Source organism: Xiphophorus maculatus, chromosome 2 (assembly GCF_002775205.1).
Source record: "Xiphophorus maculatus strain JP 163 A chromosome 2, X_maculatus-5.0-male, whole genome shotgun sequence".
Taxonomy (NCBI): Eukaryota; Metazoa; Chordata; class Actinopteri; order Cyprinodontiformes; family Poeciliidae; genus Xiphophorus; species Xiphophorus maculatus.
Window position 1 is genome coordinate 7,656,999 of NC_036444.1, and position 18,159 is coordinate 7,675,157.

The following is an 18,159-nucleotide window of genomic DNA, read 5'->3' on the forward strand; positions in this document are numbered from 1 at the left end:
TCCTGCCACAGTTGGCAAGGAAAAAAAATACATGGCTTGATAAATTAACTAATGTGGCAAATATTGCATCCAAAAAACTAGAATTTTCTTAACTTACTTGACTATACAGTGTTAATTTATCGTCAATTTTAGCAGGATCTCCTGACCAAAGCCAGTGCTGCTGGTTTTGGTCTTCTGACCATGTTGGGCGTAAGTAGTTTTTATATTTTTGTAGTTGATTTGTTGAGGTATAAAAGGAAGGCTGATTGTCACTAAGCTTTTTTTTTTCAACTTAATGCTATATAAGATTTGCTTTGGAAACCAGTGATTAAAATTTATGTTCATAGTTTACTACAAGAAAATGAACATACTCAATATCTATTAACAAGGGATTACTTAAACATCCTTCAGTTTAATCAGAAACCAAATCATATGAAATTGGAAGAGATGTGAAATCTTATTAAATTAATGCAGAATTGAATTTTACTACATAAATGTATAAACCAGCATGTGCTTGGATTTTTTTGGGTTTAGCAAACCAGAATGCTCTCTTAGAATTAGCAGCGCATTAACTTTGTCAGTGCAACATCAGATTAGCATAAGCCAAGCCTCATTGGTGCACCTCCATAGTTTATAGTAACTGAGTACTTTAAAAACACCTCTTACCTACACGAGTGAAGAGTGCAGGCACAGTATGTGTGTAAAATTGTCTCTCTGAGCCCAGATGAAGCAGACTGACCTCTGACAGAGGGCGTGTCATTGGAATTATGTGGTATGAAATGTAATTGATTAAACAGGAGCCACCATTCATCACACAGACAGTACCTATAAGCCTGAATGCCACTTCATCTTAAAGGATTCTTTTCACATTTTTATGCTTATAAAGTTAATTTATTTCTTATCCACCCTGGTACAACCAACAAAAACCTGCTTCAAGTTTAATATCGCCTCAATTTCTTTGTCAGCTCAGTGTTGCTCTGCCAGGTCACTCTAATAACAGAATTTGACAGTACAGCAGGTTCTACGCACACTATGCCCCACTATATACGGCTTTTGGCAGTGCTACAATCACCAAGTAGGTGGCTGTGCCTGAATTACCTGCTGATGTCATTACAACATATAGGGGGTAAATGATCCTTGCTTAAATGGAACAGAGGTTCAGGACAAGCTCTGTGTTGTTTCAACATCACATTATATTTGATATTCCACCTAAAAATAAATGGAGCAGTGAATTTCTTCTAGTTTCCTGTGGTGAATAGAGGTAGTTCTGCTGCCAGTGTCATGGGAAGTCTCTGAGGTCCTCCTCTGAGCGCCGCTGCAGATGAATCTTATTTTTATCCTCTGACGGTGCTGAGAAGCAGTCCCGCTGCAGCCGCAACTTGAGATTAAGTGACAATTTTTCTGACCTCACAACACGGTGATGGCTGCCATCGACCACACAGAACGATTCTCTTCCCTCTCTCCTGAGACGGCATTTAAAGCAGCCTTTTTGTTTTAATATCAGTGAATCTAGTTACCTTCTGGGTTTGTGTTTGTGTTTGTGTGTGTAGCGGACGAGGTGGGAGGAATTAAGACGTCAATTAAAGCGCTTTGTAGTCTTTGGACCACTTACTTTGGGGAAAAAAAATGACAGCAGCCCACTGGTGTGAAACCACTTTAAACGCAGCTGTTTAATGTACAAAATAATTAAGTGTGACTGAAATGAATCGAGCTCATTTCTCTGATGGGAAATGCGTTATTGATGACATGCTGCCGTTTGAAGAAGCACAAACAGCGTTAATCTGATTAAAAACTGCTTTTTCATATATCATGAAAATATTAGTTTTCTCCAGGGCCTTGCAGACGTATACATACCTCCTTAAACATTTTGCCTTTTGTAAAGCTATAAGCTAAAACTTGCTTGTGGCAAAGTGCAAGCGGGAGTTTTTAAGGCTTTCTTTCAAAAGTGTCTTTCTTCTTGTCACTCTTCCGTAAAGGGAAGATGTTGGGAGTGCACAATTCAACTGACACTTGTCCTGTTACCAGATTTCCCACCTGAGCTGTGGATGTCAGAGAGCAATGGGCTTCTCTGACTAATGCTCGTCCTTCTCCTTATCTGGCTTATCAGGTTAGATGATTGGCCACTGGCTTGTCTTGGTGGGTTTGCAGACCTTTTGTGATCTGTCAGATGTGCTTCAAATGGTCATGAGGCTGCTTGTCCAGTAATGTTCTGCAGGACTGTGCAGTAAGGTAGCAGAAATCTAACTTTAGGTTTTTAACAGCCTAACCTTCCAGTAGACAATATCTTACTGACTTCTTACAGAATTACAAACACACCTGCTCTTCATTAGTCTGTACCATTAGAAAGTAAGTTGAACTAAACAACAAATTTTAAACAAACAGGAATAAGATTTTTTAAAATCTAATTTACAAATTAATTTACACAACTGAATGGTCTGCAAGATAAAACATTTAATCCGGGGCAACTCATGATGTTATTTAAAATAGCAATACAATACAAAAAAAGACAACCCTCCATTTGGCTGTACCCAGTAATGCCATCAGTGACATCATTACCCAGTATAAAGAGGAAATGCTGGGTCATGCACCAGTACCTAAAGGGACAAAGAAGAAACTAACAGAAGTAATTTACCAGAAACTTACCTTTTAACAAAACTTTCATCTAATGGTGAAATAAATTAAAAATCATATGTTTAAGGGACAAGTTGTAAATAAATACAATCTTTACAACTTCAGAGAAGTTGTAAAGATTGGTGGATGGCACTGGTACATTGCAGCAAGGTAGGCACTGACCTCTATGGGATCCTGCACAAATAATTACGTATAGATGATGATGTTCTTTAATAATCTCAGTTGTTCACATCACAACTCTTTTAAAACTTAGATTAGAATATTCACATGCAAACTAGTAATTTACTAACTAGGTGTATGGAAATGCACCTGACATGTTTCAGGTCTATGTTTGTTCCCTGAATTCATACCAGAATTTACATAAACATGCTTGCTTTAAGCTAAACTCTTTTATTATGAAAAGGCTTCTGTATTCCATTTTCCATAAGATCGCGCTCCCTGCATGTTTCTTAACTCATGTCCATTCGTTTTGGATATTTCTGAGTGTACTCTTAGACAGCGTCAGCTTTTATAAGAACAAGCGGCTTGCCTGGAGCCTCACGTGTCATTTGTGAGTGGACCCATTCCAGTTTCTTTTATGATTCATAGGTTAATAGACAAGATATTTTTGGGCAAGTGTTGCTTTTGGTATTTTAGCTTTGGCAAACTGGTGCAGTGAGTTTTGTTTCAATGGTCCTCACATGAAGTCATCCTGCTTAAAAAAAAAAGCTCCTCTTTGAAGTCGAACACAAAGAACACTTTAGTTTGTTGTGGCTTAAAGATTCATAGGTGTGGTGAATTTTGAACAAGTACATAGTCAGTGTTGTTTAATGCCTGATTTAATCCCAGTGGAGACAACAGCAAGAAACAACAAATACTAATACAATAATCTCTTATAATGTGATTATTGGGCTCCTGTGTGGTGGAGCTGATAGGTGTCAGCAGGGGCCTGTGCTGTCGGTAGTGGGAGAGATTTTCAGATTTCAGAAGCGGTGCGGCTCTAACATCTGTTTGAGCAGCAGTGGCCGCTTGGCATTCAGAAACCCCCCACCTGCTCCTGTGTACCTTGTTGCTGTTTGATCCGTGACATAGTTGTGAGTGGGGTTAAGATTGAACAAGACCACATTCACAGCTCTCACTCAGGGTTTCCCTTTAGTATTTTGCCAACTGCTATCGTATGAGAGAGAAATATTATAATTATCAATGAGATGATCACGAATCAAAGACATTTAAAGGAAGATGGTCATGTAGCTATGAAACGGTTCCTGGAGGGTGTAATACAACATTAAGTGTAAAATACAACGACAGAATGCAGGTAAATAAAAAGGATTTTGACTTATCCTAAATATAAATCACTTCATTTAACAGCCATTTTAAGAGTTGACTCCTACTTGTGGAGGGTTTCTGGTAATATCGAGTGAGCGTGTCTATTCTTGTTGCCTGTTAATTCATGGCAAACAAACACAGCTGGGTGTTGGAAGGCAAGTCCATTGCTGGGCGAGACAGAAAGAGAGCCATGCTTTTAACTCTGCCTCTTCTCATGTTGGGACTCTTTCAGAAAACTCTCAGCATCACTGCAGGCAGCCCAAGACCACATCTCCTCTTACTCATCTGCAGCTCTTCAGCAGTAACTAAACTTGCTGCTTCCTCCAAACAAAGCATTTGCTGACTTTCTGTTCCTTTTATTAAGTCAAAACATCCTCATCAGTGCCTAAGATATGGAAAATGTGTTGTAAAGTTCCTTCTTTATTGCGTCATCCTGTTGCTTCCACTTTGTTTTGAGAGTCATGAAAAAGGTGTGTGCAGTGTGAAAAATGGGAAAATCTTCTTTATGCAGCATCACCCAAACAACATTGTTGTCTCAGGTAGCGTAAAGCTGTATCAATGTTATGTCAGTTTTCCTAACACTTTGAAGCACAGGCAGAAAACCGGTGTTTATGTACCAATTTGTTTTAATTGCCAGCCTTGAGACTACCACACCAGTGCTACCTTCAGTAAACAGCAGAGCTGCCAAATTGTGTAATGTTTGTAGTGATTGATCTTTGCAAAAGACTTCTTGATGGTGAATGCTCCATTATATCTTCCCCTAAGCCAATATGAAATTGCTTTTTCGTAAAAATCAATAAAAAAAAGGCAACATCCCTCAGAGATTTTGGTCCTGATTAACTTTAGAACATCAGGCTATTGCTGCTAATTTGTCAGCTGCATATCTTGATAGACATCTTCTGTTACACAACATCCTGAAGGAATGTGACATCTGGTGACTGTGGAGACCCTCAGAGTACAATGAACGCATTGTCATGTTCAGGAAACCAGTTGAGATGGTTAGAGGTTTACGACATGGTGTGTTATCTTGGTGGAAGTAACCATCAGAGTTTACTGTCCTTTCCTGTGGTTATTAAGGTCAGCAGCAATAGTCTGGTAGGCTGTTTCATTTAAACTGTGCTAATTTGGTACTTAGGGATGCAAAGTGTGGTAAGAAAATATCCGCCATAGCTTTTCATCATTGTTACACCATTGTTTACACCAAATTCTGATCCCAACATCTAAACGTCACAGCTGAAATAAAGACCAGGCAACATTTTCCCTTATCTATTATTGTGTAAATTTGGTTTTATGTGTTTTTATTTTCTGCTTTCGCTCATTTGATGCATGGAGTATTGGCTGTAGTAATGGATTAACCAAAACCCAGTATAATTACTTTTTTATGTTTGCATGTGACATCAGTGCTGGATTAGGACACCTCCATCTTTACAAGTAATCGATGAAAAGGATTTTGTCTGTATCAATTTATGCTTTGTCCATCAAGAGGTTGACGCTTATTTTATTCATATTAAACTGTTAAAATATGTAGAATAAACATATGGAGTTTATTATTATTAATAAAAACATTGACTGTACTTTAGAGGTGAACTAAAGCTACAATCATAATTGTCAAATGTGTTATTATGTAATACAACCACATAACTTTCTTCTCTGTTTCTGTCATGACAAATACTACAGTTAGAAAGTTTTGTCAGTTAAATTTAAGTTGGTTATTTATTTATTTTTTAATTTCTGAAATTTATTTGTAGAATTGAGCACAAAGCACTTGTCCAGAGAAACATGCTAAATTCATAAAATAAGCACAACTGGTATAAGAAATTGTAACATAATTTAAAACAGCCAATTCAGAACCTGATTAAATATTTATTTTAATTTATTCATTAAACTAATTTGTTTTTTAAAACTAATTATTTAATTCTTTCAAAACAAATGCTTTATTCTGGGAATTTGTTAGAACTGAATGTGACTAAATGATCTGAGCCTTACTAATTAACTGGAACACCCCCAGCAGAATTTAAGTCATGATATGTTTGATTGCTAGAAAGCGTTTTGGGGATTATTTCATTATTTGACCCATTGTTTTGCTGTGAAATTTATTATGAAGTGCTGACTCAGAGTCCTCACTGAAGCCTTCAGTCTGAAAACAAAAAGCTAGGTGGTGAATTTTATCGTCTACTATTGGTTTTCTGTAACCTAGATTTGGAGGTATTGACTTGATTTTCTACTTTGTTTTCCGTCTTATTTTGTAATAACTGCTCAGCTTTGTCATATCAGCCTTCATAGATTTCTGCTGCCTTACTGTGTTTAAGGAGAAGAAAATGACTTTTAGCTATCCATTCTTGTGAATGAGCTTGAACGACGCTGTACAGAAGTTCTTTAGGTTTTATTTTTTGAAGCTGTGTGTTCTCTGCGAGACGACTGTGTCTCACTGCAGAATGGATGACTTCTTCCTCGTTTTAAACCCAACCCACTGGGGACTGCCTGTCACTCACTGTTTCACTCAGTTCTCATTTGCACCTGTCTCTCTCTCCTGCTACCTTCCATGCCATTGTTTCACAAGCTGCTCTGTCCTGTCATTGTTTTTCACTCCTTGTGGTCAGGCCTCTTTTTTGTTTTTCAATTTGATTTCCATTTTCAGCTTCCGCTCATCTTTTTTGGCGCGGGACCTCTGCTCATCTCCTGGGTCCTCCCACCTTCCAGAAAATTTTACTATTGCAATGAATGAAACATGAGTTTTGTTTGATAGTTTGTCCTTGCTGCAAAGAAAAGCACAGTTTTGCTCTCCAAAATAATTGTTGTAGATTGACCAAAATGTTTGGAAAAGTCCACCTCTTCTCCTGGCAAGTTATATCTTATGTAGTTTTCAGACACATTTTGCGCTCCTTTGGGAGCACACACACAGATACATGCAATTTTTTTGTGTGTTTTATAAGCAATTCATTTAAAATTCAGTGTGTCATTCTCTGGCCCTCTCTGTTCTGAAGCTTTTTAACTGGTTATTCTGTCATTGTTTATTCATTTGTTGACCTTTCCAGTTTAGATTATATCTGAACACACAAGACTTGAGCGGCTTAGTGTCCATGTATGTATTAGATATGATCCTGTTTGCTACTGTGGCCTTTATCTTTCTTTCTCAGCAGAGCTTTTGTAAACTCTGACTTTGCAACAAAACCAAAATCCACGTAATTCTGGGATTTGGTTGCAGTTTTTGGGTGAGCTTGATTCTCGGAAACACAAACTACAAAATGTGCCGCCTGGCAAGAAAAAAAAAGACGTTTTGGGGAATTAAAAGCATTTGATAATAAATATTACAAATGTTGGAAAAATTGAAACAAGAATGTAAAATTATAAACAACATACATAGATAAATTGCCTTACTCTCTTTACAGGTCAGTGATCATCATGCACATTTGCAGGGTAATTTATTTCAGTGAACTTATTGCTTATCAATAAGGTCAACAAACCTCTTTTTGGCTTTGTTTAAGTTGTCCAGACTTTAGTTCTTATAAACTAACTCTGCTCTAAAATATTCCACACTTTATGCCAGATATTTTATGCTCCCTGGTCTTCCTTGCTGCATGTTAACTAATGTGCTTCAACAACTTTCAGGGACCTTCAGAGAACAGCCATGTTTGCGCTAAGATTAAATTGCTCCCTCATGGACTCTACTTGTGGAAATATTTATGCAAGCAATTTGTTTCATTGGATTTATTCAAGAGTGTCAGAGTAAAGAGGGCTACATAGTCCAGATTTTTAATAGTAAAAACGTTTGATCCCCTCATGTCATGCGACGTGACAAGGTGAGATGGAAATGTGGCTAGGGCTTTAACTATTTTTTTTGCGCTATAGTTATTTGACCCTGGTAACAAGTATGCTGCTTTATGCTACACCAAAATGTTTAAGGCTGTAAGCTCAATTAACTTCCAGTAAAACAGCTGAGCTCTGGGATCGTACGTTTAGTCAACATAAAGAGTTGAACTTATAGGATGGAGGAACGTGCTCTCTTCTTTGTGTGTATCAGAGGATCACTTTTAGTGTTACGTTCATGGTTTTTTGTGTGGAAGAGCAGCTTTGGACTGATTCCCAACCCGTTCCACTCGTATAAAAGTGTCAGTAGAGATTACCTGCAGCAGGACACGTGCTAGGCACCTTTAAAAGTAATGAGCTTTTCCAGAAGAAAGCGCACAGCAGAACCTACTTTTTGAGCCCTTTAAATTGCCATTATTTCCATGGTTACTGCAGGTCATGGTCCAGCTGTTTGAAATCAGGTTTGTGCAGGACTTTTAGGAATGCCGCTCTCCAGGACCCGGCGGATTACCTCAAAGAGGCAATTGGCATGTAAATTTCAGGGTGGTGTGAATGATAATCATAGTCAGAAATGACTCTTCACAGCAGATTTGATTTGACTTTGATTAGTGTAATCAGAGTATCATGAGGAGTGATGGCACAGTGTTTCTGAGATAATGGGAGAGGCATTTACACTTGAAATTAGCACAGCAAAAACACAGCTTCAAAGGAGAAATTCAGGTTAACCTTTTTGTGTCTTTGTTTTCCTCGTCATCCCGTCCCTTCTCCGTTTGGCTCCAGGGAAAGAGGAACAAGCCGGGAGTGGAAACAGCCGACACTCCAGACTCTGCACGTGGGCGAGGGGAGAAGAAAGCCATCAAGTAAGTGTCTGGTAACTGGTTGGGGTGGAACAGTCTGGTGATAATGAGCTCGATTTGGTTCGTCTTTAAGTCCCCCCAATGAACATCCATGCAAACGACGCAGAAAATGAGCATTAATTGTTTTTGTTATGCGACAATTTCCACAAGGATAGTGTTATGGAGAGTAGTGTAATACCAGGACAGTGATTTAATCAGTTTAGATTTAATCTGCATTATTTCACATTTGAAGATCTTTGTTGTGGATGAAATCCTTTGACGGCTCAAGAGGCTGCAGGTTCAAGGCAAAAGACTTCTTGTGAAATGCATGAAGTCTGATTGTTTTGGGGTGATATTAATCTCACATTTCTTACAGGAATGAAACTGAGATAAAGTCATTTTATCGTCTTGATAAATGAAGCTGGATAGGTCAGGTTTATGTTCCTGTATGTGCTGCTGTATTCCACGTAATAACCTGCTTGTTCTCTTCTTTAACCTGGTTTTGCCTCAGCTACTTTCAGTGTGTGTTTTATTTATTTCTGTATGGATGGTTTTTAAGCACTGAAATGGGCTTCAGCTTATAAATGCATTCTGACTTGGTTTGTTGGATCTCTTACGTTTTTTTCTTTTTCTTTTTCTGACTGGCTCCAGCAGCGTTGGTGTGTTCTGTTGGTCATTTCAGCTTCCAACTCCTTCCTCCTTTCTGCTCTGTCCCTGTGCTACAACTCTGACCGCTGCTGTGTGACTTGTACAATATTGGCGATTCTGCTCACTGCACTCTCTGACTATGTGTGTAATTTCTCTGCACTGTGTTTCTTGCTTTCTTTCTCACTTCTCTTAACACCAAGGTTGGGGTGCAGACTTCACTTCTGCTTCAAGATTTTTCTATTATTATGATGTGTCTTTTATTAGTTTGAGTCTTTTTCTTGCAAATATGTCTGTGCAGTTGGCCACCCTGAATAACCGCCAATGTATTTTTAAATACACCTTCTATGACGACTTGTCTGCTTCAGGTAGAGAAACAGACTTTAAATCTGGGCCTGCTGTGTTTCCGTCGATGCAAGAACAACCTTCGTCCTCCAGTCAAGCCCCAGGGACGGCCTGTGATGTGAATGCTCGGTTGGTGCCAGGTCTGTCCGTAGTTGTGTTGCTCTGACCTGTCTCTCTCTTTGGCCGCAGTGATCTAGACAGAGACTTTTGGAATAACAATGACAGCAGCACAGTGCAGCAGAGGTGGAGCTCCTATCCGCCCAAGGAGTTTGTACTAAACATTTCTCCCTATGCCCCATATGGAGATCCTCGCCTCACGCTCAAGTGAGTCTTGATCCAAGTTTGGTAAGAGACTTTCCCTCTGAGCAGGGCTGTAATGAGGCAGGGGCAGCACTGCTCTCTTTCTTTTTCTCCTTTTCCTTTTTCTTTTCCTATCTTCCCCTTCCGACATATTCCCTTCACCTGCTTTGCTGTCATCACCATTAGCAAACTCATCCAAATTCTGATTGGATGTTGATAATTTCCATACGTAAAGACCAAATCTTCTCACAGATAACGGGGATATTTACTGGAACACTCATTTTATAAATGCAATAAAAATGTGCATATTTGTTGACCTGCTTTTGTTATATAACGTCATTTCCATCAACTGTAGCAACAACAACAACAACAACAATGATGATGATGATGATAATAACCCGACCACTGTTGGCACACTGGAGGGCACAAATGATTGCTAATGATGGCTCTGGTTGGGAAATCTGAGCACAGCAAATGCCACTTATGCACATTACAGCATCCTGTTAAAGGCATTTGACTATTAGTGCATCAACAAAATAGCACAGTCATAAAGCCCCCCAGCATGTTTCTGCTGCTTCTCTTCATATTGCGCCTCGCAAAAGTATGTACACCCCTTCATATTTCACACATATTTCATCCACAAACTGTGAAAAAGCAACACAAAGTATAGCATAATTGTGAATTGGAAAGAAAATGATAAATTGTTTTAAAATATTGTGGGAAGATAAAAAAGAGTGAAAAGGCAGTTGAGCATTTGAACCTCCCACCCCTTTTACTCTTATGCCTGCATATACATTTTAGTGCAGTCAGTTGTCATCTAATTAGCCTGATGCTTGTTTATGTCCTTTTACTGTGAAGACCTCAGGGGTAAATGAGATCAGACAAGTCAAAGAGCCAAGAGTCCCATAGTAACTATGGAAGAGCTGAGGAGATTCACAACTTAAATGGATTAGAGGATAACGTTTCAGAAGGACAATGATCTGAAACATACAGCCACAGCTACAATGTAGTAGTTTAGATTAAAGCATACTCATGTGTTTGAATGGACTAGTCAAAGTCCAGACCTTCATGAATGTGTGTAAGGATTTCCAAAAGATGTTCGCAGGTGCTATTCATCTAATCTGGCTGAGCTTCAGCTGTTTGAAAAGAAGAATGAGCATAAAATTCAATTTCTAGATGTCCTACACCGTGCTACACGGTTTTAACAAATGCTGTTTAAATGCAAATGCATGCAACATATTTCTGATTTACAATAAATGTTCTGCCACTTTACGTCTTTGTTTTATTTTGTGTTGGTCTTTCCCGTAAAATCAAAGTAAAACACATTTCAGTTTGCCAGCATTAAACGACAAAGGAGTGTGAATACTTTTGCAAGGCTATATATAATATCACCCTTAAGTAATGCACAGACGCCCCCTCACTCTCTACAGCCCTGCTGCTCCACACTAACTCCTGACCTATAACCTCGCCCCTCTCTGCCCATGGTGTGACCATGGAGACGGACAACCCTCATTTTCCTCCCCTCCAAAACCACTTTTAACCAACCTTTTTCGATGATGTTTGAAATCTGCCTGTCCTCAGCCTGTTTCTTATATCTGTGTGGTCCTGTTGTGGAGGGTTGACCGTTACCACCAGGTTGCAGTGTGGTGACAGTTCTCACTTGTACTTAACATCCATTTGTGGCTTACTCTTGAATTCTCCCCCCATCAATGTAATATCAACAGTATGTGCTGCACTAACATTGAATCACTTGAACTGCATCTGCTCTCTGCCATCTTTGGGAGACAATATAACACTGTTTTCTTTCTCCTTATTGCTATAAAAGTCTCACTTGATTCCAATGAAACTCCGGCAAGGTCACCTCTGGGCCCTGAGAGGTCATTTAGATTCTGGGAATTGATCTGATAAAACTCCTGATAATTGGTCATCTTAACCAGATTGCCTAGGAAAAAAGGCTGCACTCAAATCTTTGCATTTCAGTATTTAAGAAAGCATTCAAGTTTCCCATTTGTTTCCTATCAACATCTGAGTCATTAGATCCTGCCTTCATGTGTGAAAAGTGGTGCGTTTTCTCTACTACAGAAATAATCTGCTAAATCACTGGTGTGTGGGACTGAAAAATAGTGACATTCAGTCAAAGTGAGACTATATAATGATAAGTTTCTCACAGGGAGAGACGAAGGCGACCTCTTGACTCCCACCAATAATACGTCGCTAAAGCCAACAGACAGCTGGGAAATCATTTCCTTTCTGAGACTCCCTCGAGACGAGCAGCTTTCCGTCGTCGTAATGACACTGGGCCTCATTTAGTCAGTTGCCCTGTAAAAAGGATTTAGTGGATTTAATGATAATTTTTAAACATTTCAACAGCCATAACATTCTCTTCGCAAAGGGTTATAGCTATTGAAATATTAAAGTCATAATTTAATAAAACCTGTTCAGGTAAGGAAATGGTATTTATACTGGCTTCCACTTTTATTGGCTACTCTAGTGGAGCAGTGTAAAAAATAACAATTATATTAAACGTTTATTGAAATGGCAGACAATAAAAATCGGCAAACCCAGCGTTTATTTTTAGTACTTATAGTCAAATGTATAAAAATTGCACAAACACACACACGCACCCCCCCTGGCCCCCCTCCCACACACACACACACAGAAAATCATCATTTTGGTGCTGTATCCACACATCTTCGTTTTACTCCCATTAAATTGGCCCCTTTTGTAAGTTAGTACCAGTGATTCTTAATGTCCTTCTGTCACTCCCTACATCCATTTGTACTTATTTCATAGCCATGTATTCTAATATTCCTGTTTTATTTTATTTTTCATTCATTTAAAAAGTTATAGATGAAAATTGGATGAGTTATAGATGTCAAATTTGATAGAAAGTCTCAAACCTCAGTATATTTTTCTATTGTGTATTGAAATGGAGAGAAAAGTAAAGAGTGTGTCACACCACTTTCCAGGTTACCTGCTTGGGGCTATTGACTGTCATTATATATGGCAAATTATGATCAATGATGTAACCAAAACAACTTCAGATGGTATAAATTATTTGTCTGAGTCTTATTACAGTAGACTGTGAGAGGAAAATTACTTCAGATCGAGTAATGTCCGATCAGGCATGAGATGTGTCACTGGTGGCTACTGTAGTATAAAATAGATTATGCCACTTTCTTCTTAAAAAAGGTGAGAAAAACACAAACAAACTGTAAAAGTATGAAATGGCAAATCACCAAGGTGACCAGTTATCTCTGGATTCCTTATTAGTTAATTTTATTTTTTTAAATGACATGTTTAACTGTATTTATTCCACTTGTCAGTAGTCAAAGGTTAAAGGTTTTCTGGCATTAGAGCAAACAAAAATTTCTTATACATTCTAGTATGTAGCATGTTTTTACTACTATACTAAAGATTTAATTCTGGTGATGAGCTCCATCTGTTTGAGGCTGGAAGACCTTTTTGTCATCATCCTAACCTTTAGCCACCTTTACATTCTGTGGGCTTCTCCAAGATGTTAACTTTCAGTCAGAAGAAACATTTTGATAAAATTAAAAACTTATTTTAGATTTATAAATTTATAATAAAATAAAAAACTATAATATTTATGAAGTATTACTGATTAAACTTTAGTTTTAATAACATGAAGCTACATCATTTTTAAAGTTTAATCAGTAATATTTTTATAACAAATTTATGTGAGATCATCATTTCTTGGTTAATGTCAAGTTGTCATAACAAAGATATTTTGAATAACGTCAACTTTGTATTAAAAGTGTCATGATTTACCGAATGACACTTTATAACAACAGTCATAAATATTCATGAAGACTTACTCATGTTCATGACAGGTGTCATGTTATGTTTATGATAGTGTCATGACAATCTTATTCATAACCTGTCAAATAAAGTGTTACCCAAAATAATCCTACTTGCTTCTGCCCGTGTTAAAGTGTAAATATACATTCACCTTGTGCTCTGCTCAGATGAGGCTTGTATCCCATCCTGACCATCGCACAGCTAAAGATGTGATCGATAATGTATAAATATGCAGGATTGTGGCAGGTAGTGAAAGTCAAATTTGAAAGGTGACCCTGGTGCAAGTTTAATACCCTTAGCTCACAAGCATGCACTGTGCAATGCAAAGTCTTAGGAGCCTTGTGTTTTGTGTCTCCTGGAGTGGAGGAGCTACGCATATTAATGAAATGCAGTCATGTCACCAGAGGGCACTAATGTTCTTTTAATTTTGATCACCACTGCACCCGTTTTGAGATTAAATTTGAGTTGACAACTGACTTTAATGGGGACGCTGATTAATTCCGGTACCTTGTGCCTGTTTTTGAAGGCCGGTGTGATTAGCACAGTACTTTCTGCTTTGCGTTTATCTTTCTGAATACTGACACTGTGTCTTAAGTGCTGCCTAGATGACAAGTAGATATTTCAAAAGGGATCTTTTACACATCAAGGTACAAAAACAAATTGTGCTCAGCGGCTTATGAGCACCAAATATTTCTCATGACGTCGTACTTCATTTAATAAGTAGCCCATCTCAAGGCCTAGAAGCTCAAATTTAATAAAAAGGAATAACTAAAAAGCCAATCTGCACACTTTTTCTGCTCAAATCTATCTCCTCTAAGCCCAAAGGAGGAACTTGTTGCTGGTTTTTCATCCTTCACAGGCTACCTCTAAATCCCTCTCCTCCTCCTCTTGCTTCACCTAGCCGTCCTCTCCCCATCCCTGTCCTTTTCCACGCTGGACTCCAGACCACTTTCATTCACCTGCTTTCTATTTGACCTTGAAACCTGGGTCTGCCCCTTCACACAGTCCACCAATCGGTCTCACCTCCTTAACCATGTGGTTTCTCAATCTGTTTTTTTGTGTGTGTCTGTGTGTCGTTCTCACTCTCTTTGGTCTTTCTCTTCTCTGCCCATCATTATCCCCCTCTTCTGAACCCTTTGTCTACTTTGGGATCTCTACATCATCTCTTGTCCCTCAGTGGGGCAGTGTCAGGGGGGCAGAAGGGGGCTGCCGCAGCTGGGCATGGGGGTGCTGGGGGGGGTCCTTATCGCAGCGACAGCGTGAAGAGCATGGTGACAGAGGGAGTGAAGGCTGGGAAGTGGCAGACCGTCCAAAGCCACATGCAGTCCGGAGGATTAAGACCTACCAAGTGAGTGCAGAACCAGAGATTATAAAAATCAACGCTTCATTTGCAAAATGCACACGTGACTCGCAAAAGATGTAGTTCTTTTGGGTTTATCCCTTTAGCTGCATCAATTATTACAGTTATTATTATGTAATAATTTGAACACGGTAACATTTTTCTCAGTAAATATACTTTTAATTGGAGCTATTGATTGGATAGAGAAGCTTTTTCTACCTGAAGACTGCTTCATTCTAGATTTTGGGTACATTAATGTTTTTTTGTCTTCATTGTGCAGACAATGATTATAGGAAAACCTTTTGTGCTAATTCAGCTCTTTCTCAAACTATCTGCAAGTGAACCGGAGATGAATAAGGGTAAAACATGCTGAAACAGATAATTGGGACTTGAGGTTAGTCGGGAACCTGATACCGACCTTTTCAGAACCCTGAGACAGTAACTAGTTACAAAAGCACTCTTATATAGATTTAGAGACTGCTTGGGTGTGTGTAATATCTTCATGAGAGTAGGACTTACATGCTGCTAACAAGGTTAAGCAGAAATACATAAATCCTCTCTTTCTCTCAAACTTGAATCGTCACATTCTGTTACTTCCCTTTTTAATTAAGACTTGAACTTACAATGTAAACTATCATTGACTGTACAAATACCTCATCTGTGACGTCTGACATGATGTTGGGGCTATATTCAGTCTTCTGTAAATGAGGCAGTTAAACGCGGGTGCTGTGATTTTCTTCACATTCCGTTGACACTTCATGCCTGCGATTTCTTCCTCCACAACACATTTACACTCATCACTACCTCGCTCACTCCTTTTCTCCTCCTCTCATCTTTCTTTTTGCCCCTGTCTGTAATTGGATTCTATTTTCAGGCCGCCATGAGTTTCTGTGTGTCTCCTGTGTTTGTGTCTCGCACCCTGTTTCTTCCCATCTCTCCTCCATCGTCACCCTCTGCGCCCAACGTTCTCCACTGGTCTGTCACCATCTCCTCTGCCCGGCCCGCTCTCCATCGTTTACCTGTTTCTTACTAACTGGTTTACTTTTACAAGCCATCCATTGAACTTTTTTTCATCCTTTTATGTGTAGCTGTTAGGTACGGTGAATATCACAAGAAAAGCTGCATGTAAATTGTGCTGGATGAGGTAATGCAAACTGCACGAACTGATGGGAATAGCTCTCTCATGACCTAGTTCTGGTAGTCTGGGTTACACAGCGATCCAAGAGAGGAAGTTATATTTAGTTAGGAGAACAAACTAGAGAAAGAGAGGATGAGAAGTACTGTAGAGTCTGCAAAACACAAGAGTGATGTATATGTAGGCAGACAAAGAAATTCTAATTGCATTGTGGGCTAGTGGTTTGAGTCATTTTAGGCAAGGCAATTAATCAGTTAAACAGTATTTAAGAAGGGGAGGAGTGGAAATTAGGAGACTGGCAGAGGGAGGGAGTCTTGCTGTAGAAGTTGGTTGGCTGTCAGGATCTCTCTAGAGGTCCTGCATGTGTTTAAAAGACCAAAAATACTTAGAGAGAAATGAGGAGAGGCTGTCAGAGGTGGAAATGTTGACAGGCGAGTAGAAGAAATGGGGATTTCTCGTCGAACCACAAAAGTCTCAACGGCGAGGCCCGGAAGCAGTAAAACCTCGACGCGCACCCCGCGATGCGGCCGTGCCGCTCAGAGCCGCAACACGCCTGTACGGACGGTCAACATCCGACCGCTGCCGCTGCGAAGCTCACCTCCATTCAAACAGCATGCTCAAGCCACACATCCACGCAAGGCGCACTCGCGTCCGACGCAGACTCACTGCTCGACTCAGCACCACGAGCAGCACATGTCGCATGCCGATCATCACTCAGGCTGCACCTTTTACTGCTATTTTTGCTACTGCTTTTACAGCTGCTGCCTCATGTTGCTCTCTTTTTCTCTCCTCCTCCTCCTTTCTCCGCCTCCCAACGCTCCCTTCTCCGATCCCTCCTCCACTTTGACCTCAAATACCACCACATCTCCTCCCTCCTCTCCAATCACACAACTTTCAACTTCCTGTTTGGATGAACTTTCCTGCTTCTGCCCGGATGCCAACCTGACTTTGTCTCCATTTCCTCCCCAATGCCCTCAACCTCTTTGTCTAATCTCGGATGATTCCTCACCTCTCCTCATCACCTCCTGCCCTGACCCAACCATCTCCTCCTGTCGTGGTTCCTCATACTCCTCTACAACATCGGACTCCCCCCCACGACCTCACAAACCAATTCTCTGCCGGCCCTGGCCGTCAACCCGCTCTCTTTCCTCGCTACTCCTCTGCCCTCCCAGCTTTGGCGATCCAGTCTTATCCTATGCCTCCACCCTGGAGCACATTCCCTCCCGGCCTCGGACGCTGCTGCGGCAGCAGAGTCTGCAGCAGCCCCTCATCCACCCACCGGGCCCGGGTCTCAGCCACCCGCCTACCACATCCCAAAGCTTGGGACAGTTGCACACAGGACCTGGACAGCCTGGGGGAGGTGGTGGGGCAGGGAGAGGAGATGGCGGCAGTAACAGTGGTGAGGGTGGGGGTGCAGGTACACGAGGCAGTGGTCGGGGTGCTCGGGGCAGCTCAGCGGGAGCAGCCTCCTCACGTTATAGGGGAGGCGGAGCAGGAGGGCGCTCTCGTGGCAATCCTGGCAGCTGGGATTACATGATGGACCAGATGAAGAACCGGGGCCTGGATGTCAAGTCCTTCCTGTAAGTCTCTAAAAGCCTTCCTTCACTCATAAATAAACAATAATAGCTGTTGTCTGTCAGACTGTGCTATGTATATATTGTTATATATTTATGTAAAGTATATCTTTAATGTGTGCTTCTTTTCAGAATTGAATAGTTTTCAGTAAAATAACTTTAAATGCTTAAGTACTAACCAGTGCATAATCTACAGCCTACAGATTCTCATCCTTCAGGTGTTTTCTGTATGTGTGCATCAAATATCCAGGGAAGGATATTACTTTTTACTCAAAATATAATGAATTATATTTGTCTTTGCGAGCTTGCTGATGTGTGTAAGAGAACATGGCAGTGGAGCTCAGTTCAGTAATTACTTCTATAGAAACTTTTAGTAAATATCGACAGTTGCAGCGATAGATTTAGGATGTATGAACATATCTCCAAAATATAAAAATGTAC

The 18,159-nt window shown here is 40.0% G+C and overlaps 2 protein-coding genes across 5 annotated transcripts in view; both read left to right on the forward strand.

Annotated features, from left to right (window-relative positions):
- LOC111611517 (synaptotagmin-7-like) overlaps positions 1 to 13,401 on the forward strand; it is a 64,818-nt gene extending 51,417 nt beyond the window's left edge. The window contains exons 3-4 of the mRNA XM_023348344.1: positions 8,503 to 8,582; positions 9,738 to 13,401. Coding sequence (XP_023204112.1) covers positions 8,503 to 8,582; positions 9,738 to 9,876 — 219 coding nt within the window. The 3' untranslated portion in view covers positions 9,877 to 13,401. The remainder of the gene's footprint in view (positions 1 to 8,502; positions 8,583 to 9,737) is intronic.
- Positions 13,402 to 14,918: 1,517 nt separating this feature from the next.
- The window catches only part of LOC102223655 (synaptotagmin-7-like), a 35,999-nt gene continuing 32,758 nt past the window's right edge, over positions 14,919 to 18,159 (forward strand). For 3 of the 4 annotated variants that reach the window (XR_001351223.2, XM_014471747.2, XM_023348342.1), the window contains exon 1: positions 15,031 to 17,724. Coding sequence is in view for 3 of the 4 variants with exons in the window: in XM_014471747.2 (XP_014327233.2) it covers positions 16,589 to 17,724 (1,136 nt within the window). In the remaining variant the exon portion in view is untranslated. The other variant, XM_023348343.1, reaches the window with a different exon arrangement.